Source organism: Lacerta agilis, chromosome 16, assembly GCF_009819535.1.
Source record: "Lacerta agilis isolate rLacAgi1 chromosome 16, rLacAgi1.pri, whole genome shotgun sequence".
In the NCBI taxonomy this organism is placed as follows: Eukaryota; Metazoa; Chordata; class Lepidosauria; order Squamata; family Lacertidae; genus Lacerta; species Lacerta agilis.
The window spans coordinates 19,568,802-19,596,800 of NC_046327.1; the positions used below are offsets into that span (position 1 = coordinate 19,568,802).

At 48.6% G+C, this 27,999-nt stretch overlaps 1 protein-coding gene across 4 annotated transcripts; it reads left to right on the plus strand.

The window, feature by feature from the left end:
* Window positions 1-27,999, plus strand: ZYX (zyxin). 4 transcript variants are annotated; one of them, XM_033173276.1, is made up of 10 exons: window positions 1-370; window positions 7,696-7,977; window positions 19,200-19,387; window positions 22,099-22,197; window positions 23,169-23,672; window positions 24,844-24,994; window positions 25,313-25,482; window positions 26,343-26,521; window positions 26,663-26,783; window positions 26,880-27,999. In XM_033173276.1, the coding sequence occupies exons 1-10, from the start codon at window positions 10-12 to the stop codon at window positions 26,988-26,990; spliced, it is 2,166 nt and encodes a 721-aa protein (XP_033029167.1). In that variant the 5' UTR covers window positions 1-9; the 3' UTR covers window positions 26,991-27,999. The 4 variants fall into 4 exon arrangements, with proteins under 4 accessions (XP_033029167.1, XP_033029168.1, XP_033029170.1 ...); XM_033173279.1 differs by lacking the exon at window positions 1-370 and adding an exon at window positions 6,908-7,082; XM_033173278.1 differs by lacking the exon at window positions 1-370 and adding an exon at window positions 6,908-7,065.

The following is a 27,999-nucleotide window of genomic DNA, read 5'->3' on the forward strand; positions in this document are numbered from 1 at the left end:
TCTCCTTTTATGGTCAAACAGCTTGGGCAGAGCGAGGCTCCCTTAAAAAAAAAGAAAAGAAAAAGTTGCGATCAGCTAGGAAGTGTCGGGGCTACAACAGCTCCTTTTTCCTCCGCCCCCTCCGAGCTTCTTCAACACCCCTTCTTGGCAAAGGCAGCTTCAGAAAGTTGCGCGCGGGCCAGGCGAGCACAACCCTCCTGGCCGCGGGGAGGAGTCGCGGGAGGCTGCGATCCTCAGCAGCAGCAGCAGCGCGCACAGTCCTCGTTCAGGTCCCCCGGGGATCCGAGAGCAGCTCTCTTTCGCTGTGCCCTAAAGCTGCGCCACCCGCCGCCGGCGCCGCTTCTGCTGGGACCAGACCACCGCCCTCTAGGTAAGGCTGCCTTCTCCTTGGGGAAACCTTCCGGGCTTCCCTCCCCCCACGAAACTCTACCGTGGTTTTAAGAGCTCTTAAAACGTGTTCCTCGTGTTCGAAGGGAGGGCTAGGTGCCCCTACCTCCTCGGGGGCACCGGCGGGCCGGATGGATTCTCGTCCGGGCCACTTTTGCTCACATCCCCGTTGCAACGCCAGGCTTGGCTGAGTGCGCGTAAAAGTTTACGCGCGCGTAAAGTTGCAGAGCCAGAGGCATTTGGGAAAAGAGCGAGAAACTACGGGCACGTTTCCTCGAAAGTGCCCTGGATCGCGGGGCTGGGGGGTTACTCTCGAGGAAGTCTAGTACAGTATCGGGTTAGGGTGGTGGTGGGGGAAACGCTCCCGTGGGCGAGAGATTTGCAGGATTGCCGAGCGCCCCTCCTCCTTCTCAGGGGAAACCGTGACGTGACGAGGCGCGCCGCGCCGTTGCCGTCCGGTCTCTGGCGAGCCCCCCTCCCCTCCTGAAGGGAAATACCTCCGGCAGTCTCCTCCTTTCTCTTGTTAAAGGGTTGGCAGCGGCTGAAAGCGGAGAAGCGGCCTGGGAGTTGCTCCCTGCCTGCTTTGGAACTGTAGGAAGGGGTGTGCGCCCGCCTCGGCCCGGAGCATTTTTCCAGATGTTTGAGTCGAAGTAGCGGGAAGAATACGCAAGGTTCGGCAGCGGGGAGGGGGCGACGCAACTGTTGCGATATGTCGGTGCCCTTTACAGGGAGTCTGGCTTGCTGGCTGGCTGGATCAAGACTTCTAGTCCACTTCTTTTCGGCCAGACTTTTACCCTACTTTCAGCAAAGAAAAGGGTGTGGACGTGTGGGCCGCTTGTATTAGTCGATAGGCCGCACTGTTATTTCTGTACGCGCGCGTTCGCCAGCTTATTACGGTATACACAAGAAAGTACCTTTTACTGCTTTTTGATCACAAAGCAGAGAAGAAGAAGCGCTGAGATCCATAGAAACAGTGGCTCCCCGCAGGCGTGGGGGTGGGGGTGGGAAGAATGGTATAGCAGGAATCTTGCATCCTTTTCGTGAGCTGGTTGGGTGTTTGCCAAGCTAGCACTGGAGAACCTCTCTGTTCAGAAGCAGGCTACCTTTAAATGCCAAATGCTGTGCACAGCCCACAGGAGAAAGCTGGTGCATTTATTCACGACCTAAAGAACTTAATTCAGCGGCCCCTGCTTCAGATAGGACGCTGGTGGACACTTGGTTTGATCCAGCAAAAGGGACTCTTGCCTTGGGGTGATCCTGCACAACCTTACCGGTTTAAAAGCTCAACCAGTGAGTTTGCACATTATGGGAGGAGGGGGGGGGAACTGGAGTTATTTTGAGCAGCCATCACAGTCTTTGGAAAACAGCGACTCTAGCATCATTATGGAACAGAGAGTTTGCTTTGTTAATTTCTCAATGTTCTGGTACGACTCCATATATATGTGTGTGTGTATTTTCTACATCAGTGGAAGATCATGTCAACCTTTTCATTGGACAGACACAGAAATGCTATGCACTGGGTTTTCCTTCAGAACAACCAGTATGCAATAACAGAAAAGGGGTGTGGTCTAGGGTTGGGAGAGATGTTGCTGGCTGGCTTTTAACGGTGCTCCAACTAGCTAGTTTCACTTCCCTGCTGGCCATAGTTCATGAGCTGCCTTTAGGCCTCAAATGCTAAAATGTTGGGCTGTGTTAAACAGACCTGCTAAATTCAAGACATGTGTGTGGGCTGCGTCTCTTTAGGCTTAGATGAATGCACAAACCTGCCCAGTTCATCATCTGATTCTAGGGTAGGCCTGCCTGCTATCATTTAAGACACATCAGCCAAGCTGCTAGACCACAACGTTTCCTATGTCTTAAAATAAGAGCAGAACAGGAAACTCCTAACTCCACCCAGATGCTTTAATTAAGCCCAGTGCCACCTAGTGACTAAACTATATGATGGCACATACACACACATACCTGCCTAACCTGTGACCCACCAATCGTAGCACAACACACCAGACATTATTTGTGGCTTGTGGGCTTATAGAAGGGAACTTGGTGGTCATCTAGTCCAACCCTGCTCAAGGCAGGATCTGAGATCTTATGATGAAGGGCAAGGCAGACATTTCTTGTGTATTTCCAGAGCCTGATTGGGAATGGCAGAAGCCAAAAGATCTATGGCCATTATATATACAGTCAGCAGAACCAAGCGATAAAGCTTTTTGCAGGACTGTGAAACATAATGCACTGCAGGTAGTAGGATGGCATTTCTGAATTCCTCCTGAGAAAAATCCCCTGCAGTTAGACAACTAGCACAGAAGGGAAGGCTAGGCTGAACACAGCTGTTTTTCTAGGCTTAGAGTGCTGCCATCAAAGAGCATTCATTCTTCACCCACTGCCTGAAATGGTGCAGCCCATGAAAAGCTTCACCATTTGTTTCTGCTTAGTGTATAAACTGGCTCCCGGTCAACGTTCCTCCCCTCTGTCAGAATTCACTCTGCACCAGCTCAGACGAGCCTGGTGTTAATCCCTTTATTGAGTGGCCTACAATAGCCAGATTATATCATAATTTGTATTTAACAGGGCTTGTCCATCATGCCACTGATTGCATATTCTCCAAAACAGTTTCTGCAGGAAATCTAGCACTCGATAGGCAACAGTTTATTTGCTAAAACACTCCTTATCCTACAGGGATGCAGCCCAACGGTTCCTGACTGTTGTTTCCCCATTGGCTATTTAATTGCAGAACGTTCAGTGGGTGGGTGCCAGTTGATTTGACTGCATGCCTAAATCGTCAAGATACTGCGTGTAACATTCATGTCTCGCAGCAACAACAACAATAATAATAAAAGAGATGCACCGTGAGATTATAGTTAACCGGCAGAAACCGTGGTGGGAGATATTGCCAGACTTCCCGTCCTGCAACACCCCAGGCAGAAATACTTGGATTGTGAACATACCACGAGTATGTTATATTTAAAACATTTTATTTAAAATGTGTTTTAACCTTTCCAGCAGCTCCTCATGACCACCACCAACAATAAACAACATATATGCTTACCTTTCAGAGGCTCTCAAGGTGACTTACACATAAGAGCTATAAAAGCAATATGATATTTCACATCAAATACTACACGTACACCTACAAACAGGTATTCCCTTTACAATGGGCCAACTAGAGGAACACTTGTTTTAGCTGGTCTTCAAATCCTCGCAGTAGAAATGGTCTGGTGTGGTTCCCTGTGAATAGAATTCTCTAAGGAAGGTGCCACCACTAAGAAAGCCCCGCTCTTTGCAGCTGCCATCAGCTTGCAATGCAGAAATCTGGAGGGTTTCACTTGCATCCTTGGAAATTGAGAGAACATGGCCATAGGAAGAAATGTTTCCAAAGCATAGGCTGCTTAAAAATGATTCTCTCTCTAAAGCAGCCTTCCCCAACCTGGTGCCCTCCAGATCCTGTTAGACTACAGTTCCCATCATCCCTGATCACTGGCTGTGCCTACTGGAGCTGATGGGAGTTGGAGTCCAACCAGCATCTAGAAGGCACTAGGCTGTAGTCCCAAGAACGTTGTCAGGGCCATCCCTGCTTATTGGCAACAGCTTGGCTGCTTTGCACCCCAACCCCTCTCAAATAACTGCAAGATGAGGTAGTGCCGGAGCTGTCCTGGAGTCCAGGAACGTCTTCTTCCCTCTGGGCAAACTTGAAAACTCGTTGGGGCATGCCCCAGTCTTTCCTGTCCATGTGAACAGTGGGTGTGTTGACTGCATCTCATAGCTCTCCCTTTTGGTTTCTGATATGCGATACACATGTCTTGAGTTGTGTCCAAGTGTTTCTCAATGGCTCCCATATCTGGATTCTTTGAAGCCCTGTTCGGCTTCGTTTTCATCTGCGGACACTTCATTTCAAGTGTCACTTAAGGAACCTGGCTGCAAATTATAAGAAGTAGTGTTGACTTCTCTTGGGTTGGAGCTGGGGATGAGGTCACTAGCAAGGGAGAGGAGGAGTAAGATGAGCAGGGCAGCTGCTTGAGAGCAAGTGGGGAAACGGGGTTGTCCTGAGGTTGAGGAGATGGGAACAGCTGCCCGGTCTGTGCAACTCAGTGTCTCCATGGGGCAGCTGACTCTCTTGCCTTCGTAACCATGTTGTGCTCTTCCATTTCCCCCCCTCCTTTTGGTTAATGTACCAAGTACAAGCTGCAAATTTAAGATAACCAAAACCTTTTGCCTTTAAACCAGCAAAGGGATTTTTTTAAAAAAATCACTTGAGATTGAGGTGGACTAGCCTTAACTCTCGCCAAGGGCAGAATGTAGCAGGAATCTGCTGAAAGCTGGGAAAGTCAGAAGGCCTAATGGGAAAGTCCTGTGTGGGAAACAAGGTATCCTGGTGCATTTCCTCGTGATGGGATTTTATGCTGGAGAGATTTGGCAGGCTCCAGAGTAGGCTGGTTCCAGTCTTGCTACATGTAGAAGATGCCCATGGACTCACCAGTAAATTCTGCCTTCATATGTGTCCCAGCGGAAGCTTTCAGTGATGTCGTTTGAGGTCTTGGAGCTGCCTTCCCACAACTTGGTGCCCTGCAGATGTCGTTGGACTACAAATCCCATCATCCCTGAGCATTGGCCGTCCTGACTGGGGTTGATGGGAGTTGGTGTTTGTTTATTTATAAAGTTATTGACACATCCATATCATAATTTTTTTTGGGGGGGGGGGTATTAAAGGGAGGGGGAGTAAAGCACAATTAGAAGCAATAGAGACAATCATTAAAGTGACCAGCAAATTAAACAGCTGCAAAGGGACTCCTGAAAATCTGAAAGGAGGGTGCCTGCTGTCTCTCTGCTGGAAGTGTGTTCTACAGATTGGGCCTGGCGACCCAAAATACTTCTAGAACTCATTCTCATAGAATCAAAGAGTTGGAAGGAATCCCTCGGATCATCTAGTCCAACCTCCTGCAATGCAGGGATATGCAGCTGTCCCAAACAGGGATATGACCTTGGTATTATCAGCACCATGCTCTAACCAACCCAGGGGTCAGCAAACGTTTTCAGCAGGGGGCCGGTCCACTGTCTCTCAGACCTTGTGGGGGGCCAGACTATATTTTTTTGGGGGGGAAATGAACCAATTCCTATGCCCCACAAATAACCCAGAGATGCATTTTAAATAAAAGCACACATTCTACTCATGTAAAAACACGCTGATTCCCAGACTGTCTGCGGGCCGGATTGAGAAGGCGATTGGGACGGATCTGGCCCCCGGGCCTTAGTTTGCCTACCCATGAACTAAGCTATGTCTTGTAGCGGAGGCCAGTTGGGCCTTGGGATAGCTCAGTCGGTAGAGCACAAGACTCTTAATTTCAGGGTTGTGGGTTTGAGCCCCACATCGGGCAAAAGATTCTTGCATTGCAGGGTGTTGGACCACTAGATGAAGCTTGTGTCCCCTTCCAACTTTGCAGTTCTGTGAATCACAATTCTGTGAATCTCGGTGATTCAACTGGGAGATTATAGGGAAGAACTGCACTGGAGGAGGTCAGGAAGGGTCTTGTATGATGTTGGGACACCCCCACCACGCCACGATAGGCTTCCGGTTGCATTTGGTTTGGGGGGGTCAGCTTTGAAGCCCGTTGCAAGTTGCTAGGTGTGGTTGGCAAACTTGGATTGCTCAGTCAGCAAGAACCTCGGAAATGGGCTCCAAGGTTGGGGTGGGCTGTGTTGACCCTCCCAATACTTCTGTTTACTTTGAGGGGAATGTCGGTGGCATGTTCTGCCGGACGCCCTTTTCGAGAGAGAGCTCTCCCAACTCGTTTTGCTGGACTGCTCTCTCAACCTTTGTAGAGCCCAGCGTGCTGTGGAAGTACCAGTAGAACAAGATAATTGCAATCCTTGGTGGGTAAAGCTCTCTCTCTGTGGGTGGGTGGTGGCAAAGTGGGAACGGAGACCATGCCGAGTCCTCTTGAACTATGCTAACGAAAGTAAAATCACAGCATGCAACAAAAAAATGCATAGCATTTTTTTGTTGACCGTGCGCATATGCTGACGTTCAAGCCTTTAAAGAAACGTATATATGGCACATGCCTTCAGTGTTTGAGATATTGGGGCAAATTGTCCTATCTAGGATTTTGCATTTTGTTTCTATATTCTTGTATTGCTGGGACTCTTTTGGGGGGGGGGGCTGTTTGTACAATTCCGGGGGTTCTGGGCTGCCCTTTTGCAAGTCAGCTTCTCCTTTAATAAAGCGCCACTATCAGGATTGTGGCTAGAAGGGGTCTTTTTTTTTCTTTTGCTCCTCCTGTGCTGTGCCTCTGCTTGCCCCTGGGAAAAATGGGGCGGTCTCTCTCGCCTGTTTGTGTGTAGCTGGAGTGCGACTCCAGGAACGTGTCAGCGAGTCTGGCTGGGTCCTGGAGTTGCTTCCTGTGTAGCGGGAGGGAGGGACGGAGGGAGGGAGGCGGCACAGCAGAGCAGGCGGAGATGCTGAACGGGGATGCTTGTCTTTGGCCACAGTGACAGAAGAAAAGAGGAGGAACCTCCAGCAGGAGGAGGGTGTGTGTGTTGGTGTGTGTTTGTGCGTGCGTGTGCGCACACCAAGGGGCTCCCTTGCTGATGACACCGCCATGGCATGGGTTCCATCGCCAGGTTTCCTTTTGTTCTGCTCCAGCTGCAAACGGTCCGTGTTGACCAGCCGGGGCCAGGGGCCTTGAGGTAACACAAAAGCAGAGGTGAGGGGGTTAGACAGAGATGTTTTAAGGGGCGGTGTGTGTGTGTGTGTGTGTGTGTGTGTGTTTGTCTGCTAGCCTGTGAGCGAACTGTAGCCATGCTGAAAGCTCTGTGTAAGCAGACCACCCCCTCCCCAATTGCTTTGCAAAGTCGAAAATGAATGCTCCGGAGTCGCTCTTATTTTTATTTTTGAAGCCTTGTAACGGCTATTTTGGCTACTGCGAATTCTATCCCCTTTCCATCTCCTGCCATGTGGGTTTCTCTTCTCCTGTAATGTGTCCCCCCCCCTCCCTTAGATCCTCTTCTCTCTTTCTCCTCCGCCGCTCCCAAAATAGAGCTTGCATGGCTCCAAAGTGTACACTGGGAAGAAGTTGGGGGCCTGGCCTCTATTTTGCCATTGCTTGCCCCAGAGGGAGGCGGAGATTTTCCAGGTCTTTGGATATAGGTTTTTAATATATGCTCCGTGCTTGCTTGCATGCACAACCCTCCCTCTTACACACACACACACACACACTGCCCCTTTGCCATCAGCTTTACATGCTCTCCGCAAAAGAGCCCTGCTTCCACCTCTCCCAATTGCCTGCTCTTGTCTGACGACGCTCTTCCTTTCCATAGGTCCTGATCTACTCCACGGCAGGATGGCCTCGTCGGGGGCCCCGGGGACCCGCATGACATCCACAGTCAGCATCAACATCTCCACCCCAAGCTTCTACAGCCCTCAGAAGAAATTTGCCCCCGTTGTTGCCCCTAAGCCCAAAGTGAACCCTTTCAAGGCTGGCGGGGCGGCTCCGGAAAATGCTTCTGAACAGACCTTTCCTCCCCCTCCGCCGGGGGCTTGTGCCCAGATAGGGAAAGTGGGGGAGATCCCAGCAGCTGTGACTCTTTCCCTCTCTGAAGGTAAGTGCTCCTTCATTTCCACTTGGGAATGGAAAAAAAGACAAAGCTGTGCCCGAGACCAGCATAGGAAAGACAGAGGTTCTCCTCAGCATTGTAGTTAGTTTGTGTCTGCTGGACCAGCTGAGTCCTGCATGAAGCCCTTAACCTTAGGGTTGTGGGTTTGAGCCCCATATTGGGCAAAATATTCCTGCATTGCAGGGGGTTGGACTTGATGGCCCTCATGGTCCCTTCCAACTCTCATGATTCTGTGAAAGGGGGCATTTGTGTAGAATTCTGGTCCTGATCAGTATAATCGAATGCAATGATCTCTGTGTTATGTGGGGCTTTCAGAATGTTTACACCCTCGGGAGGGATTAAAAAGCACTTGCAGTGAAAGGGTTCATCTTCTTGCGCCCTGGTAATTGAATTGAATTCAATTATAATTGGACCTTCTAGAATGCTACATGGCTCAGTGGAGCCACTCGCGATTTGTGTGAGGAGTTCTTTGGCTGCATAAAAGTTCCTTGTTAGCAATAAGGACTAGCATTTTGGCCTGGAACTCAAATAAGTAGCCTTAAGCAAGCAAGCCAAACTGTTTTTAGCCTGGTTGTGGCCTCCTCTTCTCTTGCAGCAATGGAAATGTGCAGGTACAGACAGGAACTGGGCAATGATGTAGAATTTAGTGGTGGCCTGGAGTTCCAGCATAAATTAGCTTTACCAAGCTTCATATGTATTTATTTTTGGCACTCTGTGTTAGATTGCTATCAAGGGACATAGAGACAAGGCTTAATTTTTAACATGGGAGGCGTCAGGGCAGAGGCCTGTATGTGGGATCCCTGAAGGAAGCCCTGTTATTTATTTTATTTTATTTTATTTTTCCACATAATTTTTATTAAGTTTTTCCATAATTATAATTTGAACAAAAATATACATTTGTAACTCATATAAGTATACACAAATTTGTATGAATGAAGGTGCTCTTGTGCTTATATCATATACATAGCTTGTACCCAATTTTGTATGTTATATGTATACTAAACTTATACCTTTTATATTTGCATAACTTGTATACAACTTAATTTTAACTTTACTTAATTTTAAATGTGAGGGTAGATTGCAGTAGCTCACCATGAGGTAGAAGGCTTCTGTACATGTTCAGAGGTACTACTTGTGTTAGAATTTATATTTGAAAACAATGGAGGGACTAAGTCCTGTGGGATATTTCCCCACTTAACTCTGCTCCCTTTAAATGTCTTAATGCCACATCTGCATTACACATTTAAAGCAAACTGTTTTATCCCTTTAAACAGTTGTGGTTTCTCCCAAAGAATCCTGGGAACTGTAGTTAACTGTTAAGGGTGCTGAGAGTTTTCAGGAGACTCCATATTCCCCTCACAATTCCAGAGTGGTGTAAAAATGGATTCCTCCTCCCAGGGAACTCTGGGAATTGTAGCTCTGTGGCAGTTATCAAATGGCAGTTCCCAGGATCCTTTGGGAGGAAGCCATGTCTGTTTAAAGTAGCAGGATACTGCTTTATGTGTATGGTGCAGATGTGACCTTAGTTTTGGGCAAAGTGCTTAGTTGGTCTTTTTCTCTCTCTCTCTCTCTCTCTCTCTCTCTGTGTGTGTGTGTGTGTGTGAGAGAGAGAGAGAGAGAGAGTGAGTGTGTGTCTTCTTCTTTCACTCCCAGAGCTCCCAAAGACATAGCTTTAATATTTTCACCCTGTTACAGCTGGCCGCTATTCAAGGACTCCACGGTGTCCTTGACTTCACAGCAGAGCTGTCAGAATGTTAACAGCACTTTCCTCTCAAGATATAAAGTGGAAGCGTGCATACATTTTTAAAAAATCTCCTTTGAGGTAAACCCAAGAAAATGTGTCTCGGATAAAAGCCCTGTGTCTCCGTCTGCCCAGCTATGAGGAAATTGTTTTGAGGTCCTGGAGCCACTTTCAAGGCCGGATCCCAACTTTGCATTACACTGACATCACACTGGAGCCAATTTTATTGTTGATTTTACAATGGAGGTGGATCAGTTAGAGCAGCATTCTCCAGCCTGATTGCTCTTGCGATGTTGTGGTCCATTTGGAGCTGTAGTCCAAAACATCTCAAGGGTACCAGGTTGTGGAAGAGTGCTATCAGAGAATAATCATGTTGCTTGCGGCTGCATAAGTCAGTGTTTACATCGGGCGGACTCTGGGGTTGCGGCGCTCATCTCGCGTTACTGGCCAAGGGAGCCGGGCATACAGCTCCGGGTCATGTGGCCAGCATGACAAAGCCGCTTCTGGTGAACCAGAGCAGCGCACGGAAACGCCGTTTACCTTCCTGCTGGAGCGGTACCTATTTATCTACTTGCACTTTGACGTGCTTTTGAACTGCTAGGTAGGAGCAGGGACCAAGCAACGGGAGCTCACCCCGTCACGGGGATTCAAACTGCCAACCTTCTGATCAGCAAGCCCTAGGCTCTGTGGTTTAACCCACAGCGCCACCCGCGTCCCTTTAGGGAACTTTACCTAGACCCTTAACTGAATTTTAGCAGCCTGATCATTAAACTTCAGCTAGCATTGAGATTGACTTCTCCATGACAGAAAGTGAACTTCCCTATTTCTAGGCCAGTAGTTCCGCAATTTCCCCCACCCCATGGCATTTTTCTGCCTGCTGTAATTGTAACATGCTGTGCTGGATGTTGTGTGGTTTTAAAATGGTATTTTGTAATCACTTCTTTCATTTCATATTTATCTATTGTGTTGCAACTTGCATTCTGTGGAATTCAGATCATAATACAATAATAAAATACAGTGCAAGTAATAAAAGAAGCGAAAACAATGTAGTCGAAATCGTTAAGAATGTTTAATGCAATGGAGTCTCATTTGCAACTACTCCGTCCACAGACACCCAGGCAGTAGCTGAATGAAGCTTGCGAACCACTGGTGGCCTGCAGACCACAGTTAGGGAAGCCCCCCTCTTTCTTGCTGTGCCAATTTTCCAGCAATGGCTGTTACTTCAGAGTAGGCCGCTCCTGGCTTTATTATTATTATTATTATTATTATTATTATTATTATTATTATTATTATCATCATCATCCAGATACTTCTTCAAGTGCCTTTCTGCAGGGCTCACGTACGCAAAGTAGCTCTGAGCTTTGCAGCCTTGGGGACCCCAGATGTTCTTGAACGCCCATCATCCCTGACCATTGGCTAAGCTGGCTAGGGATTATGGGAGTTTTACTCCTAACAGCCCCTGGGAAGCCACGGTTGACATATATGGGGTTGGGTGTGGCAGTACCACCCTGGAAATTCAGATAAGTCCTCTCCCCACCCTTGCCAGCTTGCTGCCATCCTCACGGGTGCACAGTCTCCCAGCCAGGCTGCTCAGGCTTGTTCTTCCCAGGCTTCTTTCCATAGGCTTGTTCTTCCCAGGCCTCTCCGTGTGCTTCTGGCTCTCTCTTTTCTGGTAACCACCTAAATAGAGGAGGAGGGGAGCGTTTGGAAGGGAAGGACTGGCTTGGAATGACTTGCCTTACCGCACTATTGCCTCACTGGGTCCCTGGATTTTGCTGGATCCCCTGTGCTCTTTGGAAAACTGTGATGCACCTACAGTTTTCCGCACTGCATGTTACTTTCTCTTGACACCACTGTTTATAATTCTTTCCCTCTGTACACACATAATACCCAGTTGGTATCCTCCTGCTGCTGCGAAGGATTATTTTACATGCGTCTAAGCTCTGATGTAATTGTTACAGGCCGTGCTTTTGCCAGGGATTATTTTACATACATTTAAGCTCTGATGTAATTGCTGCAGACTTGTGTGTTTATTTGCTTTTGTGTTCCATTGCCATCTAACTCCACATACATTCCCACCTGACTCCTTTATACACGGGGTGGGGTGGGGTGGGCTTTTTCATCCTGAGGGCCGCATTCCACCCCATGCTTTCTTCTGGGAGCCACTTGCCAGGGGTGTGGGGAGGTGGAGGCAAAAGTGAATAGAGCCATGGGTGGGGGGACTCCTTCCTTTTGTAATTCAAGCCACTCCAAAGTCAGAGCCTTGTATGTACATCCTCATTGTCTCCATCCTCCATCCAGGCAGTACCTTAAATGCACATGCTTGCTAGGCAAATGCGCCTGGGGTGGGCATAGAGCAGGGATGAAGAGAGAGGTGTGGGGCCTGTGGAGGCTCAGAGGGGCCTGGAGGGGCACATTTGCCCTCCCTGCCCCCTCCCCTGTCCTGAGGATCCCAACCCCTGCTTTGCTCCCATGGGCATATGGATATTTGGCAATTGCAGGTCACACTCTCTGCATCTAATGCAGTGGGTTTTAATCCATGAGTACTTACACCAACACCATAATTAAATTGGGTGGCGCTGTGGGTTAAACCATAGAGCCTAGGGCTTGCCGATCAGAAGGTCGGCAGTTCAAATCCCCGCGACGGGGTGAGCTCCCGTTGCTCAGTCCCTGCTCCTGCCCACCTAGCAGTTCGAAAGCACGTCAAAAGTGCAAGTACATAAATAGGAACGTAAACGGTGTTTCCGTGTGCTGCTCTGGTTTGCCAGAAGCGGCTTAGTCATGCTGGCCACATGACCCGGAAGCTGTATGCTGGCTCCCTCGGCCAATAAAGTGAGATGAGCACCACAACTCCAGAGTCGTCCATGACTGGACCTAATGGTCAGAGGTCCCTTTACCTTTACCTTTAAGGTGCTAGAGGACTCTTGGTTGGTTTTGGTGCATCAGCCTAGCACAACTTCTCCGAAAATTGGTATTTTTTGGGGGGGGGGGGTTGTTTTCATTCTTGGAAGCATTATACTGCCTTTGGACTTTTTAGTCCTTTGGGGACCACAGAATTTTGGTTTTGTTTACAGCCACCCTTTTGGCGCTCTGTTCATTCTACCCCTCCCTTTCCTATGAGTCGGAAGAGTTTTTAAAAGATGGAGAGGAGGGAAGGGTTCAACCATGATTTTACCCCACCTGCATTAAGTGGCACAGTCCAGAAAGGCTGGATCACATGGTACTTCTTAATGTGTAATTTGGCTCACGGTGGAGGGACTTGGTAAGCCTTTTTTTTGCATCGTTTTCTAATAAACCTTTTAAACGACCTGAAACGTTAAGCTTTGGAGTATCAAAAGTCTTGATGTTGCTCATTGAAACTGATGAATGGAGGGGGGGGGAATAAAATGGTTGTATAATCCTATGAATGTCCTAAGATTAGTAATAAGGGAGGGAATGCCTCCTCACCCTGTAATGAATACAGGACCTTTTTGATTCATATCTCAGGACTAAACTGCACACACGACAGATCATGTGGGGAAACTGTTCCTGGGCTGCATCACTTGCGACGGCAAGGTGACTTCATGGCTGAATGCCCTTGGTGTTCCAATGACTACATAAGGGTTTAGTCTAGCCTACTTCCCGACCTGCAAGGTTTCTAAGAGCAGGACCCCCCCCCCCGCCCTGTATGGGAGCCATTCAGGATTTCTGTCCCCTGCTCCAGAGTGGTACATTTCAAGATCAGTTGCGTATCGAGGTCCCCAAGCCACCCCCCAAATAATTCACACTCCACACAGAAATTTTAGTTTAAGGTTTTTGGCATAATTTTGGCCACAACTTTATTAAAATACAAAAAGTGGTTGAGTGGTTGCTTAGGCATTTGTTGCAACTATCTTTTCCCAGCCGGGGACAGAACTGACATCCGCACGCCTGCGGAAGTCAGTAAAGGGAAAACATTTTTGGGGAGAGAATGGAGCTGGGTGCCAGACCCTCGTCTCAAAAGCATTGTGAGCCCCTGGATTCCTTCAACGGAATTCCCTCGCAGCAGTGGCATTATAGAGGCAGGCACAGCCAATCCTTACCCCTCCACCAACCAATTTTTAAACCAATGCCTAACCGCCAGTCGAGCTCCTAAGCTCGCCACCAAACCACTCACATACGCAACCATACCTTCGACCCCCAACGCAGCAGCCTTCAACCAGGTGTCATTCCCCAAAGGAGAAAGATGCATCCCATCAACCCGATAAAGGGCAGCAGCTTTGACGGTAATATCCGGGTGCGAGATCATGTGCTCTGTTCTCTACTTTGACCATACAGGAGACTGAAAGGGTCCGGCATCTCTTGTTCCACCAGGATGCATGAGTAAAATTGCAATGCACATAAATTGCTTTGCCTCCAGATGGGTAGGGCTGCAATCCTAAACTCCGTCTCAAGCAAGGCTCCTCTTGAGACAGGGTTCCAGGTCAATAAATATAGAACTGTACTATTTTTTATATGTGTGTGTATATCTATCTATCTATCTAGTTCTACTTGCATTGTGTTGGAACTTTTTTAAAAAACAACAACAACCCTTTGCTTGGAACAGTTACTGTACTTCCATCACTCAGAACCCACGTTAGATAAAAAGAAAAAAAGCTGTTCCTGTTCCTCCCCGCCACCTGCTATCCCCAAGAGAGCAACACTGGTATAAAATCCAACTAATTCAGCAACATACTTCCAGCACCTTCACTGCTTCCTGTATCGGCGCTGGCGCATGGCTTGTACGTTCAAGGACTTGCTCGGACGCAGAATATAACTTGTTTCTTGACCAGCTGTTCACTTGGACAGTGGTGTTGGGGTCCTCAAGAGAACACTGTTCCCAGCATTTTTGTGTTTTCTGAGAATTTATAGGATTTGCTGGGGACTGCTAGACAGTAAACGGGAAGCATCACTTAACTCTTGGATTTCCTGTTGGTTCTCCAAGTGGGTCCGACAGCAAAAACATCGCAGTGGATCCCCCCCTCCCGTGTGTTCTCCAGTCCAGACCCATGTTGCAGCTCTCTCTCTCTGTGTCTCTTCTCCCTCTTCCCCTTTGTATGTACCTGTGGATTCTGCAACTGTCTTTTTCTTCTGCCATGCATCCCAATTCTGTTGGTGTGCATATGTTCCTTGGTTGTTGATGTTTAGAATTCATGTATATTCCAGCTGCCCCCTTTTTTACCTTCTCATTCCCCCCCCCCCATCACCCACTCTCAAGGCTGTGGCTTGGCTGAGACAGAGCCTCGCTGGGCTGCATGCATGTTTACACTCTCTCCCTTCTCTCAGTCTGTGTTTTATGCTTGTGGAGTCCTCACAATTATGTGTGTCTGGTAACTTTATTTTTAAAAGCTGCATACTTTTACGTTCCTCAGAGTGGCCTGGTTGGGCTCTGAATGGCCAAATGAACCTTGCCTCGCACAGCGCCGGCATGTCCATTTAGGCGAACTAGGCAGTTGCCTAGGGCGCCAAAATGGAGGGGTCGCTGGCCAGCCCGCCCCCCACCGCCCCCCGGTGCCGCTCCGCCAGCGGCAGAATAGTGGGGGAGGGGGAGCAGCCTGAAATCAGGCTTCTCCGCAGGGCCGGCGCTAGGAATTGGCGGGGTGGTGGTGGTGCCAGAAGCTGATCTCGCCTAGGGCACAAAAAACCCTAGCACCGGCCATGGCCTCGCATCACTCGCCTGCGAGGTGAAAATTACGTCTGTGTCACATTTGTGAAACCTAAAGCTTTGTGACTCACGCTGAGGACTTTGGAAGGCAGTTGGTGAAACATAAATCTCATTTTTGTTTTCAGAAGAGAAAAAGAGTGAAGACTGGTAAACCCAAGGATTGGTTTTTTTTTGGGGGGGGGGGCTTTTTTGAACCTTGCCCCTTGTCCAGGAGAGGACAGCCAGCCCTGTGTGTTTTGATCTTATCAGTTTGCAGGGATGATAAAAGCTGTCACTAGTATGGTTGCACCAACCACTTGCAAACATGTGTCCTTCACACCTTGATCAAACAAAACAAAATAAAAAATTCCTTCCAGTAGCACCTTAGAGACCAACTAAGTTTGTTCTTGGTATGAGCTTTCGTGTGCATGCACACGAAAGCTCATACCAAGAACAAACTTAGTTGGTCTCTAAGGTGCTACTGGAAGGAATTTTTTTATTTTGTTTTGACTATGGCAGACCAACACGGCTACCCACCTGTAACTTGATCAAACCTTGATGTGTTGAGCAGACGGAGCTCTCACATCTGAACAGGACAGCAGTATCAAGAAGCATTTCATTAGTCCCTTCCCCCCCAAAAAAGAAGAGGGCTGCTGTCATTTCTGGCAGACATAGTCATCTGCCTGCTAACTTCAGCTGTCCTCATTCCCTGACTCCCACCTCCAATGGAGGGATAGCCTGAGGGTTGAGTCAGCAGCCATCACACAATCTCCAGCCCCAAGGACTCCTCCTCCTGGCTCTGCTTTTTCTCCTGAGAGTTGATGCACGGACAAAGGCATTTTTAACACCCCACCCGCTCTCGTACCTTGGCTCACACAGTTTTAATGGCTGTATTGTTTAGTAAGGCTTTTCAGAGGGGGAAGAAGGGGTTTAAAAGAGCCCTCTGCTTGCCTGAGTGGATGCGAATGCATCAAGTTGATATTGCTGGCTTATCCGTCCCCATTCAAATTAGAATGCTTATTTTTAAGCAGACATGGAAAAATCTAGTCACCAGGGGCTTTAATGGTCCCTGTAGAAAATATTAGGGACGCCTTCATACCATACATTTAAAGTTCATTGCGGGGCCACGTTAAACAGCCATGGCTTTCCCCAGTGAGTTATGGGTGCTGCGGTTTGGTAAGGGTGCTGAGGGTTGTTAGGAGCTCCTCTTCCCCTCAGAGGAGCTACAGATCCCAGAGTGGGTCGACAGTCAACCCATCTGCACAGGGAACTCTGGAGGCCGTAGCTCTGTCAGGGGAAAGAGGGCCACCCAACAACACTCGACACCCACAACAAACCATGCTAGGTAGGATTGTGGCAGCAGGGAGGGAGAGAAAAGCCGATGGGAGCATATCCATGCATACTCCCCCTCTCCCTTGTGTATGTGGAAACCTTTTATTTGTTTATTTTATCAATCCTGCTGTCTTCCCACCTCTCCTACCCTCAAGGCTCTTCCTTAGATCTGGAGATGATGTTGCAGATTTGGTGGCTGGCAGTAGTGGGCATTGGTTGCTGGTTGCTGGTGTCTGCTGAGGGCTTTTATCTTTACACCTGGCTAGGCCTAGGCGATATATCAATATATCTTCCAAAACCGGTTTGAAGTCCATATCGCAATATTGGTTTCATAGTTTTTGACCTGGCAATATATTGTGAATCATGATGTGTGTGTGCGTGCTATGCAACAATCACAATATGGGGAAAACCGTGAAGCCAGCCAATGGTTCTCTTAATTCCTGAAGCCCCTGTTAACTCTGCCGGCTCAGTTCTGCCCTCCCTCATGCAAGGAGCAGCAAATCAGGCAAAAACCACAATGCAGGAAAAAACTCTGAAGCCAGCCAATGCCTCTACGTAGTTCCATTCTTATTTCAGACTTCCAGATAGATCGGCATATCAGGATGTTTAGCCGGTGATATATTGCAGTGTTGAAATCCAGATATCGCCCAGCGCTCCTCCTGGCAATTAATTGTTGCCCAGTTTCCGGTTGGTTGTTTCTGAAACTCTGTTCTGCAACTTTGCACCGATCCTGCATGGGATAACTCCTTCACGGATCATTCCATGCAAGGGCTCCAGAAGAACACAGCATCTCCAGAAGAACACAGCATGCAACCAGTGGCTGTGCCACAAAGATGATGCCAATCAGGTTAATCGTGCCAGGTGCAAATGGATCTAAGCCACATGGCTACGACAGAAGCAAAAGGTAGCTTAAGTATCTTTTTAACTAGATGAAGAGAGCTCTGTTTTCCCCTCTCTCTTAATTTCTTGCATCCAATAACAAAAATGTTCCGTGAGATGAAAGGAAATATTTTTTAAAAGATACTACGGAACGGCAGAAACGCTGCTGTGCTGTATTCCAATGTGCTGCAGAATAAGGCTTGAAATTACATCAGCTGCTAATCAGTTTTTTTCTAACAGTAGGAATTTTAACACCCTGTCTGGGAGCCGGGCCTTGGCAGAGGCTGTAAAATGCCTTTAAAAAAAAAACATCCCCCCTCAAAATGCCACCTGCAACTGCCATAGTACGTCCAAATGTATGCATTCATTCATACATACGTGTACACACACACACACACAGACACTGTCTCACACTTCTTTGCCCAAGGATGAACTGATAGGTGCTGCTTGGTGAACCTGAGGTTAACGCTTGTCATGCCCTTTTCTCCCCAGCAAAAATACAGGTCAGGGAAGCATGGGAGTTGGTGTAGTTTAGTGGCCCAGAGATGTGAGCCAGGAAGCTCTGGGGTTAAACTTGGCCTTAGTCACAAACTTGATAGGTAGCCTATAGGCAAACCAATGCTCTCTTTGCATTTCACCTGCAATATAGGAATTAGTGCTTTACAGCGTTCCTGAAACGATTGCTGAGACAATGTGTATGAACACTCTGAATAAAGCTATGTTAATGTTGTTGTTTTTTTGGTTTTGCATGATGAGGAGGAGGGGGAGAGAGCGGGGGGGGGGGAATCTGTTGTTGCTGTTGCCACCCAGATTCTTCCAAGGATAGAGTGCCTCCCCTCTGGCTGCCCTGGCTGTAATCTGGCTGTAATCCTTTGAGAGTAGGCAGGGTCAGTATTTGTCCCCAAAGGCCAAATGCTGAGGTTCCCCCCCCCTTCCTCCCAGGATGATACAGGAATGCAGCAGGTCTTGTTTTGTGCTGCTGGCACGGTCAGCAAGATGTTGCATTTGCAAGGATGTGCTGCTGGCTTCTTGTTCTCGAATGTGTGGCTTGGTTTCCTCTTTCAGATTACAGTACCATTTTGGGGCCAGACAGCTCGAAAGTCGTATTTTCCCAATACTGTATGACTTTTGGGTTCCTTGAAATTCATCCTAATTGCGCAGATAAAATATAACACAGGCACCCCCAAACTCGGCCCTCCAGCCCTTTGGGGACTACAATTCCCATCATCCCTGACCACTGGTCCGGTCCTGTTAGTTAGGGATGATGGGAGTTGTAGTCCCAAAACGGCTGGAGGGCCGAGTTTGGGGATGCCTGAAATAACAGATACAATTCTACAGGATGTGTTGCTAGTAAGTGAAAACAGTCCAGATCCAAGGATTCCCTAGGCATGCACCTCCAGATGGTGGAGACGTCAGGCGCCATCAGACATCCGGGCATCTTCACGTGGTCACAAGTGGCCGATAGCGAAGTGCAAATGGTGCCTAGCGGATTTCAAATGCTGGTTTTAACAGGGTGTGTTCAAGGGGCACTGTGATAATAATAATAATAATAATAATAATAATAATAATAATAATAATAATAACAACAACATTCCCGTTTGTTGTTCTCTGCAGAGCTTCCACCCCCTCCGCCTCCCCCTCCCGGGGAAGAGATGGTTGTCTCCTTAAACAGTGCATTCCCTCCCCCGCCTCCCCCATTTGAGGAGCCGTTTCCCCCAGCGCCAGAAGACGTCTTCCCTTCGCCTCCTCCGCCAATGCTGGAGGAGGAACCGGTGGTTTCGAGTGGGCTACCTGCCCCCCAGGTGAGTATTCATGTAGGTTAATGCTGTCAAGGTGGGCAGATGGCGGTGGTTGTGGGGAGGGGAAGGTTTATTGGCAAATACCTGTTTTGCCATAGTTCTCCTGCATGGGCGTAGCTGGGGGGGGACAGCTGACCCCCCCCCCAATCAAGTAAAAAAATAGAAATACAGTCTTACCTTGGATCCTGAACGCCTTGCGAGTCTAAACGTTTTGGCTCCCGAATGCCGCAAACCCGGAAGCGAGTGTTCCAGTTTGTGAAGCTTCTTTGGAACCCAAATGTATTCTGCGGCTTCCGATTGGCTGCAGGAGTTTCCTGCAGCCAATCAGAAGCTGCGCCTTGGTTTCCAAACGTTTTGGAAGTCGAACAGACTTCCGGAATGGATTCCCTTCAACTTCCGAGGTACCACTGTACTTAACTAACTGACCAATCATGTTGGTTCTGCCCCCCTTAACAAAAGTCCAGCACCCTCAACCAAGTCCTCCCCCCCCAACAAAAACTCTGCCTACGCCCATGTTCTCCTGTTCCCATGATGTTTGGGTGTGTGGCCCATAGCGGTGCTGAGGTGTGGTATAGACTGCATGATAAGCAAGCGATCAGGTTGTCCCACGAATGGGATGGTGATGAGAAAACTGCTGCCTCCCTCTGGCCTTCCCCAGGATTGCAGGCGCCCTGCACATTCTCCATTTGATTAAAATTCTGCACCAAGAGATGGGGAAATACAGTGGTACCTTCCTTGGCTCTTGAATGGCTTAGTTGTCGAACAAATCGGCTCCCAAATGCCGTAAACCTGGAAGTAATTGTTCCGGTTTGCTAACGTTTTTCGGAAGCTGAACGTCTGACGCAGCTTTCGTGGCTTCTGATTGGAAGCTCCTGCAGCCAATCGGAAGCCACACCTTGGTTTCCGGGCATCGAATGAACTCCCGGAACGGATTAACTTCGAGAACCAAGGTACCACTGTAAGTAAGCCATACAAATGAAATGATGTTGCACACCAATCCAGCAAAATGGGTATATGGTTGAAGAGGGGTTAAGGGATATTTTCAAAAAAATAGTTTAATAAGTTTAATAAGTTGTTTGTCCTTGTTTCTCAATTGGATCCTTTTACATGGTTTTGCATGTTTTGTGGTATTTTATGCATTGTGACTTGCTGTTATGTTTATTGATTATAGTTTTGTTATTCTTTATTGTAGTGTAAACTGCTTAATTCTTATCTGCTGATATTTAATTTTACTGTTTACTACTATATTCCAATGGATTGTTGAATATTGCTTTATTTGATTTAAGTTGTTTATTTTGAAGTTATTGTTACTTCTTTGTATTGGGTCAGATTGTTATTTGGTGTGTGTGATCTTTGCTGACTATTTAGTTGTCTCTTCAGCTGGTTAACCACCTTGTATATAGTAATATAGAAAGGCGGTGTACAAATTAAAAGTGAAATGAACTGAAATGGGAACATAGGGAGCTGCCTTGTACAGAACCATTCTAGTACAAATCAGAGGTTGGATGGCCCATCAGTCATGGATGTTTTAGTTCAGATTCCTGCATTGCAGGGGGTTGGACTGGATGACCCTTGTGGGTCCCAAATCCACAATTCTGTGATTCTATGACTCAGCATTGTTGGCAGCGTCTCCCGGGGCTTTAGACAGGGATGATCTCCCTGGAACTTCCTGGAGATGCTAGGGCTCGAACCTGGGATTCTTTACCTCCCAAGCACACTGAGCTACGGCTCTTCCCTGGAACATAATTCTGCAAAATATACTGCAATATATATTATATATTTTGTACTTCGCTGTGTTGCACGTTTCTGATTCAGTGGCTCGGGGAGGAGCAAAGGTTTATGTTTTGCATGCGCTGAGCAGTCGCGATACATCTTAAGCTCATCCCTCTGGCTTCTGAGATTTCACCAGGCGTTGCTCATACACTTCGGAGCAGTGTTCGAAATTAGCCAGGCGCCAGGCGCATTTTGCACCTGACTATTGGCCACTCAATCTTTCCCAACATCAGGGTCTTTTCCAGGGAGTCTTCTCTTCTCATACTTTGGCCACCTCATGAGAAGAGAAGACTCCCTGGAAAAGACCCTGATGTTGGGAAAGATTGAGGGCCCAAGGAGAAGGGGATGACAGAGGATGAGGTGGTTGGACAGTGTTCTCAAAGCTACCAACATGAGTCTGACCATGTGGTCAGGGAGGCAGTGGAAGACAGGCTTGCCTGGCGTGCTCTGGTCCATGGGGTCACGAAGAGTCGGACACGACTAAACAACAAATTGGCCACTTGCGACCAAGTGAAGATGCCTGGGTGCCAGGATAAGCGCCCAACATCTCCACCATCTGGCTGGTTAGTGCACAACAATGTGGTTTTTTTTTGCTGCCATGCTATGGCGCGAGTCAATTTTAGCTGCAGCTGACAATATACACAATTCATTTTCAGCCTTGTAATCTTGCAAAAATAAGGGGGGAAAGGCGAATAGCTTTTCTATCTCAAAGTGCACCCTGGCGGCTAGAAGCCCCCTTTTTGAAAACGCAAACCACAGCAGCTGAGGTTCTCCCACAATTCAGAGGAACCAGCCCTTTGCTCTGCGCCCTTCCGACACATTGTTCTCCTGCTAAGTGCACTAACAAACAGATGTGAAAGGCTGTTGTTGACTGACAGCCTTCAGGACGGGCTCAGTAACCCTCTCTAACATGTAACTTCCTTTCTTCTCCGTGGCGGAAGGGGCAGGCCCGTGGAAAGATGAGCAGCATTGATTTGGAGATTGATACTCTGTCCTCAATGCTGGATGACATGGAGAAGAATGACCCCTTCAAACCGCGGGTGAGCTGCAGTAACAGGGTAGCCTGTCCAAGGCCTCGTTCTCACTGAGGGGGCCAGCCTGGGCCTGGTCACTTCAGGCTACAGCTGACGGCTCCGAGGACTGAAGAGCCAAAAAAGTTCTTGAAGGTATATCCATTGCTATTTTTCTTGAAAAAGAGGTGCCGGAACTCACCATGAACACGTCCCTTGTTCTCTTAGAATTGACAAGAACTGAGTTCTGGTGAATTCTGGCTGGAAAAAAGCCCTGGGTATATCTATATTTTAAAATATTAGCATGTTAAGAAGACTTGAGTGATATTTAGCTAAGTTTCACTCGGAGGAATAGACCCATTGAAAATAACAGGCCTAGCTTTGTCATGTTCATTCACTTCAGTGGGTCATCTCTGAGTAAAGCTTAGCTCAATGCCACTGTAGGACCCTTTTGCCTGACATGCTAGCTTTCTGCCTGACATGCTAGCTTTTGCCTGACATGCTAGCTTTTTTTATCTTTTCTTTTAAAAAAACGGAGCACTCGGTCAGGCGAGCCCCCACTGGCAGCCGCAAGTGGTGCAGCCCAGTGATAGGTTGACCCCCCTCAGTGAGTACTGGGGACCAACTATCCGGGAGAGACAGAGGATGGAGCCAGGCTCGCTATGTATGGATTTGCGATCCAAAGCCTGTTTTTGTTGAAGGACAAAAACTAGTCTCTGGACAAGTTACTCTCCGGTGAGCTTTCTCACCCTGGAGTAGCCAAGCCTCTGTATCTGCTTGCCAAGGGATAAGGCGGATTTTATCACCCTATGGGGTGCAGGCGTGGGGACAAATGTCTGGCTGCAACAACCCCCCTCTTTCCTGTACTCCCCCCAAATCTCCTCTCTGTTCCTCTTCTCCACACTGAGAGCAGATTGGACCAAGATGGGTCTGGTTTGGATGGCAGTAGCAGCTATGATGTTGGCCTCTTCTCCCTTTGATCACCATATTTATTTCTGCAGGTATCCCCAGGTTCCATCCCTCACGTAGGCATGGCTTCTGGACCTAAAGCTTCCCCAGAAACCATTGCTCCACCTAAGGATGCTCCAGCTCCTGTTTCCTTCCCTTCCAACGCTGCCTCCAGCCCCAGCGGAAGCTACGTGCCCAAAGCGCAGAGAGAAACTGCTCCTGTTCCTCCACCATGGGTGAAGCAGAGTAGAGACTCTCCACCGGCTCAGCTCCCAGGACCGCCGGCTCCTCCTCCAGCTCCGCCAGCCCCCAAATACACTCCGCCCCCTGTTGCCGTGGCCCCCAGATTTGTACCCAAAGCAGCTGCTGGGGTTCCGTCCGGCTTCCCGCGCCAGGCGGCCACTGCCCCTCCGCAGCCTCGCTTCCTACCCGCTTCTGGCACAGTGCCAGCCCCGAGGCCACAGCCGCCTGCTTTCACCTATGCACAACATCGAGAAAAGCCCCAGGTTCAGGAGAAGCCGCGTCCTGTTGGACAACCGCCTGCCCCGCGAGACGTGGTGAGTGGGGAATAAATCTCAACTTGGGGTGGAGAAACAAGGGAAGTGTGCAAAGCAGGATGAACTTTTCATTCAGGATTTATATATAGGCAGAGAATAGAATAGAATAGAATAGAATAGAATAGAATAGAATAGAATTATAGAGTTGGAAGGGACCACGAGAGTCATCTAGATTAGGGGTCAGCAAACTTTTTCAGCAGGGGGCCGGTCCACTGTCCCTCAGACCTTGTGGGGGGCTGGACTATATATATATATATTTAGGGGGGGGGAAATGAATGAATTCCTGTGCCCCATAAATAACCCAGAGATGCATTTTAAATAAAAGGACACATTCTACTCGTGTAAAAACACGCTGATTCCTGGACTGTCCATGGGCCGGATTTAGAAGGCGATTGGGCCGGATCTGGCCCCTGGGCCTTAGTCTGCCTACCCATGATCTAGATCTTTTGCCTAATGTGGGGCTCGAACCCACAACCCTGAGATTGAGAGCCTCGTGTTCTACCGACTGAGCTATACCAGTCAGCGATAAATCAAATCAGGCTGGATGCCACATCTGTTGCTGTAGTTCCTAGTGGCCATTTTTAAAGAGAGGCCTCAGTAAGATTTGTGGGTCTGTGGGCTCCCAGAAGGATGAAGCTACATTCCTTCTCTTCCTCTGCTTGTATCGTTAAGAGAGATTTCCCCTCTTGCCAGTTTAACAACTAAGCCCTTGCTATTGAGGGCAGTTGCAAAAGAGCGCCAGGCACATGTGTTTTTTTCTCCCACTGGTTTTATAGAAGAAGGAATTTAAAAACAAGCAAACCCAGGGGTAAAACTGTGTCTGTTGAATCCTTCCGTCCAACAAAACCATTGCAAAGCAAACGGAGGACAGAAGTTCCTTAAAAGGAAGTTTCTTCATCATTACAGGAAAAGGAAACTTTTCAAAATCTTGTCACCTGAGTGAGCTGCGAGGTGGCGTCTCAGCGGGGAGAAGGAAGGGTACAGGCTGGATAATGAGGAAAAAACATGTGTGGGCAGGCAGAGGAATTTCTGCATTGCAGAACAATATTAAAGGGTGGCTTGGCCATACTAAGTGATCTTGAGCGTATATCTGTTCCCTAGAATATGTGGCGCCTGGGAGGCTAGCAGGAGGGACGTTCCAGTCTCAGTGACTCTTGATTTCTTTGTCCAGCGTAACCCGGCACCCTTTGCGAACACTGGATCAGACCCTCCCAGGGGCAACTCCGTCCTGACCATGAAAGAGGTTGAGGAGCTGGAGATGTTGACCCAGAAGCTCATGAAGGACATGGACCAACCTCCACATGCAGAGGCCTCCAATTCTGGTGCGTGTGCACATTTTCAAAATATTTTGCATGTTCCGGTGATGGAGAGTGAATGGGATTTTGGTCTACTGTTGCCATCTCTCTGTCACTGCTACAGTGCCTTCATCAGCAACCAGACATACAGAGGGCTTGGGGGGGGGGACTGACGTGTTTCCCTCCTCTCAACTCCCTGGCGCTGAATGCTACCATCTTCTTCTTATGGAGATGATAGCTGCATCCCCTTTCCTGCCTGGAGGCGTTGGTACATATGGCGTGGAGAAATGACCTGCCAGTCTCTCATGCTCCTCTTTTCTCTCCCCCTTCTCCCTGCCGCTGCAGAGTTGTGTGGCCTGTGCCACAAAGCCCTGTCACGGACGCAGCCGGCTGTCCGCGCCCTAGACAAGCTCTTTCATGTGGAGTGTTTCACCTGCTTCAAGTGTGAGAAGCAGCTGCAGGGCCAGCAGTTCTACAACGTGGACGAAAAGCCCTTCTGTGAGGAGTGCTATGCGGTGAGTGAAATGCAGGGGGGCAGGGGCGCCTTCTTGAATAAAATATGGGGGGGTGGGACACAGGTAAGTGCCGCCCCACCTAATCAATCACAAGTCACGGTGCACACACACCATTTCAGTGGTGCTGCCCATCAGTGTTTGGGGAGGAGCCCATACTTTGTTGTGGGGGGTCCGAAGAGACCCCAGCCCCTAGGAGTTTGCTCCTATGGCCAATCACAATCATCGGGGCATTTTGGAAGGAGCCATGCTCTGGCATTTCCTCAGCAACAGAGGGCTTGTTTTCCCCAAGCAAATTTTGCAATGTCCATTGGTTGGCTTGGGTGGTCAAGGTGGGGTTAGTTCATCTTGAGATGCCGATATTTGTGTACACTGCAACCCCGTGACTCCAGTCTCCTAGTGTGGGAATAAATCATCATTATTATTTGTTCACTTTATATACCACCCTTTATCCAAAGATCCCAGGGCGGTGAAGTTGCCAAGCTCACGGTGAAGTCTTTGTCTGCATTGCCAGGTCAACCCAGTGTGGACCTGTTCCACACAACAATGGCTCCATGCCACAAAAGTTACATCTGAACTGGCTTCAACAGTCGCAAACATACCACCATGTGCTTGTACACTGTGGGTGTGAGCACCCCCACCCCAATTCATTATGGATCATTTCCCCATACATGCATATCTGTTCTGTACGCTTGTCAGTGTCACACCTTAAAATAGGGAATTTTCATGAGGGAGCCTGTGCCACACAGCTCAGGGATTGAGTGCACCCTATAATCTCTTCCTCTGACATGTCTCCACAAATGGTTCCGTTTCTGGAGGGCGGGCAGGCCTTCTTAATTTCTGACCCTGTTTTTGTTCTTCAGGGCACCCTGGAGAAGTGTTGTGTGTGCAAGCAAACGATCACAGACAGGATGCTGCGAGCCACGGGCAATTCCTACCACCCCCAGTGCTTCACCTGTGTCGTGTGCCAGAAAGCCCTCGAGGGAGCCTCCTTCATTGTGGACAAAGCCAACCAGCCACATTGCGTGGACGACTATCACAGGTGGGTGGCCTCCTTATTCATTTCCTGCGTCTTCTTCCTCCCGCTTCACCCGGGACCCTCGTGACTTGACCGGGACAAGTCTGGCTTAGGAGGTTGAAACTGAAAGTTCGAGTCCTCATACCGCCTCTTACGTGCTTGCAGAAAATATGCCCCACGCTGCTCGGTGTGTGCTGAGCCTATCATGCCAGAGCCTGGGAAGGACGAGACCGTCCGCGTGGTAGCCCTGGAGAAGAACTTCCACATGAAATGTTACCGCTGTGAGGTGAGCCAATTCCCTTCTCCCCTCACCTCCAGTCCCTCGTTGACATTTCTGCCGCCTCAGTGTCGTTGATTCTCTTTTTCTTCCTTCCCCTTTCAGGATTGTGGGAAGCCCCTTTCCATTGAAGCAGATGACAATGGCTGTTTCCCCCTGGATGGGCACGTCCTGTGTAGAAAATGTCACACCGCACGCGCCAAAGCTGCGGTCTAAGGACCTTGGATCAGGATATGCCCTTGAGGTGCTTCCCCACCCAGCCCAGTCCGTGGGCCTGATTTTCCTCTGTGCTGTTTCTGGTCCTCCTCCTCCCACCCTGCCTCAAAACCCACAATGCATTTCTACTTAGAAAGAGTCTGTCTGGCAATATCTCTGTCCACCCAAGGGCTCTCCCCACTTCCCAGCTGTGTTTTCTTTTCCTTTTTAACCTGCCCCTCCTAAGATTGGGTGTCCCTTAACTCCTCACCTAGTATGGCCACAGTATATTATTCTAGACACTGCAGAAAGTGACGTGGAATTGCTATAAGCCCTGCAGTCCTTTTACTTACTAAATAATAAAGTAATCTTATAGGAAAAGTCTGGATCCTTCCAAACTGCTATGTCCCCTGACCCTGCAAAATGCTGTCCTCTGTTCAGGTATGGAACACGACCCAAGTCATGGGACTATTTTTTTTAATCCTTTACTTTGGCGATGGACAGAGTCTTTGCTCTACAGGATGATGATATAAACGAATCTTCTTCTTCTGTAATGGACTTGTGTGCCTGAATGGTTCTCATTGCCAGCAAGGAGTTTATGGACCAGTCTCTCCCCACTCCCCAGAGTTATGGTGGCCCCAGTTTTTTTTACCTCTGTGGTGCTTTGGCCTATCAACTTCCGCATAGCAAACTATCCAAAGGACTACTTCTCTGTTTACAACATGCTTTGTCGAACTGGGAGTGTGGTGTGACCGGAAATGGTCCCGAATTGATGCTGAAAAAGGCACCCTCATCAGAGTTTGTTTGTTTGCAGCCTACATGTGATGGGTGCCTTCTAAGTCCCTGCCAGGGCCACACTCCCACCCTTCTCTGTGGGGGTTGCTGTAAGTGACTTTGCTGGTGTGTGTTTTTGGCACAGTCAATGGAGCAGAGCCTCAATTCCTCGGCTGGACTGAACAAGCATCTTCAGTATTGTCTGTCCCAGCCACTGTTTGCATTAATAAAGTTTGTGTTGGGTTCTCTCCCCCCA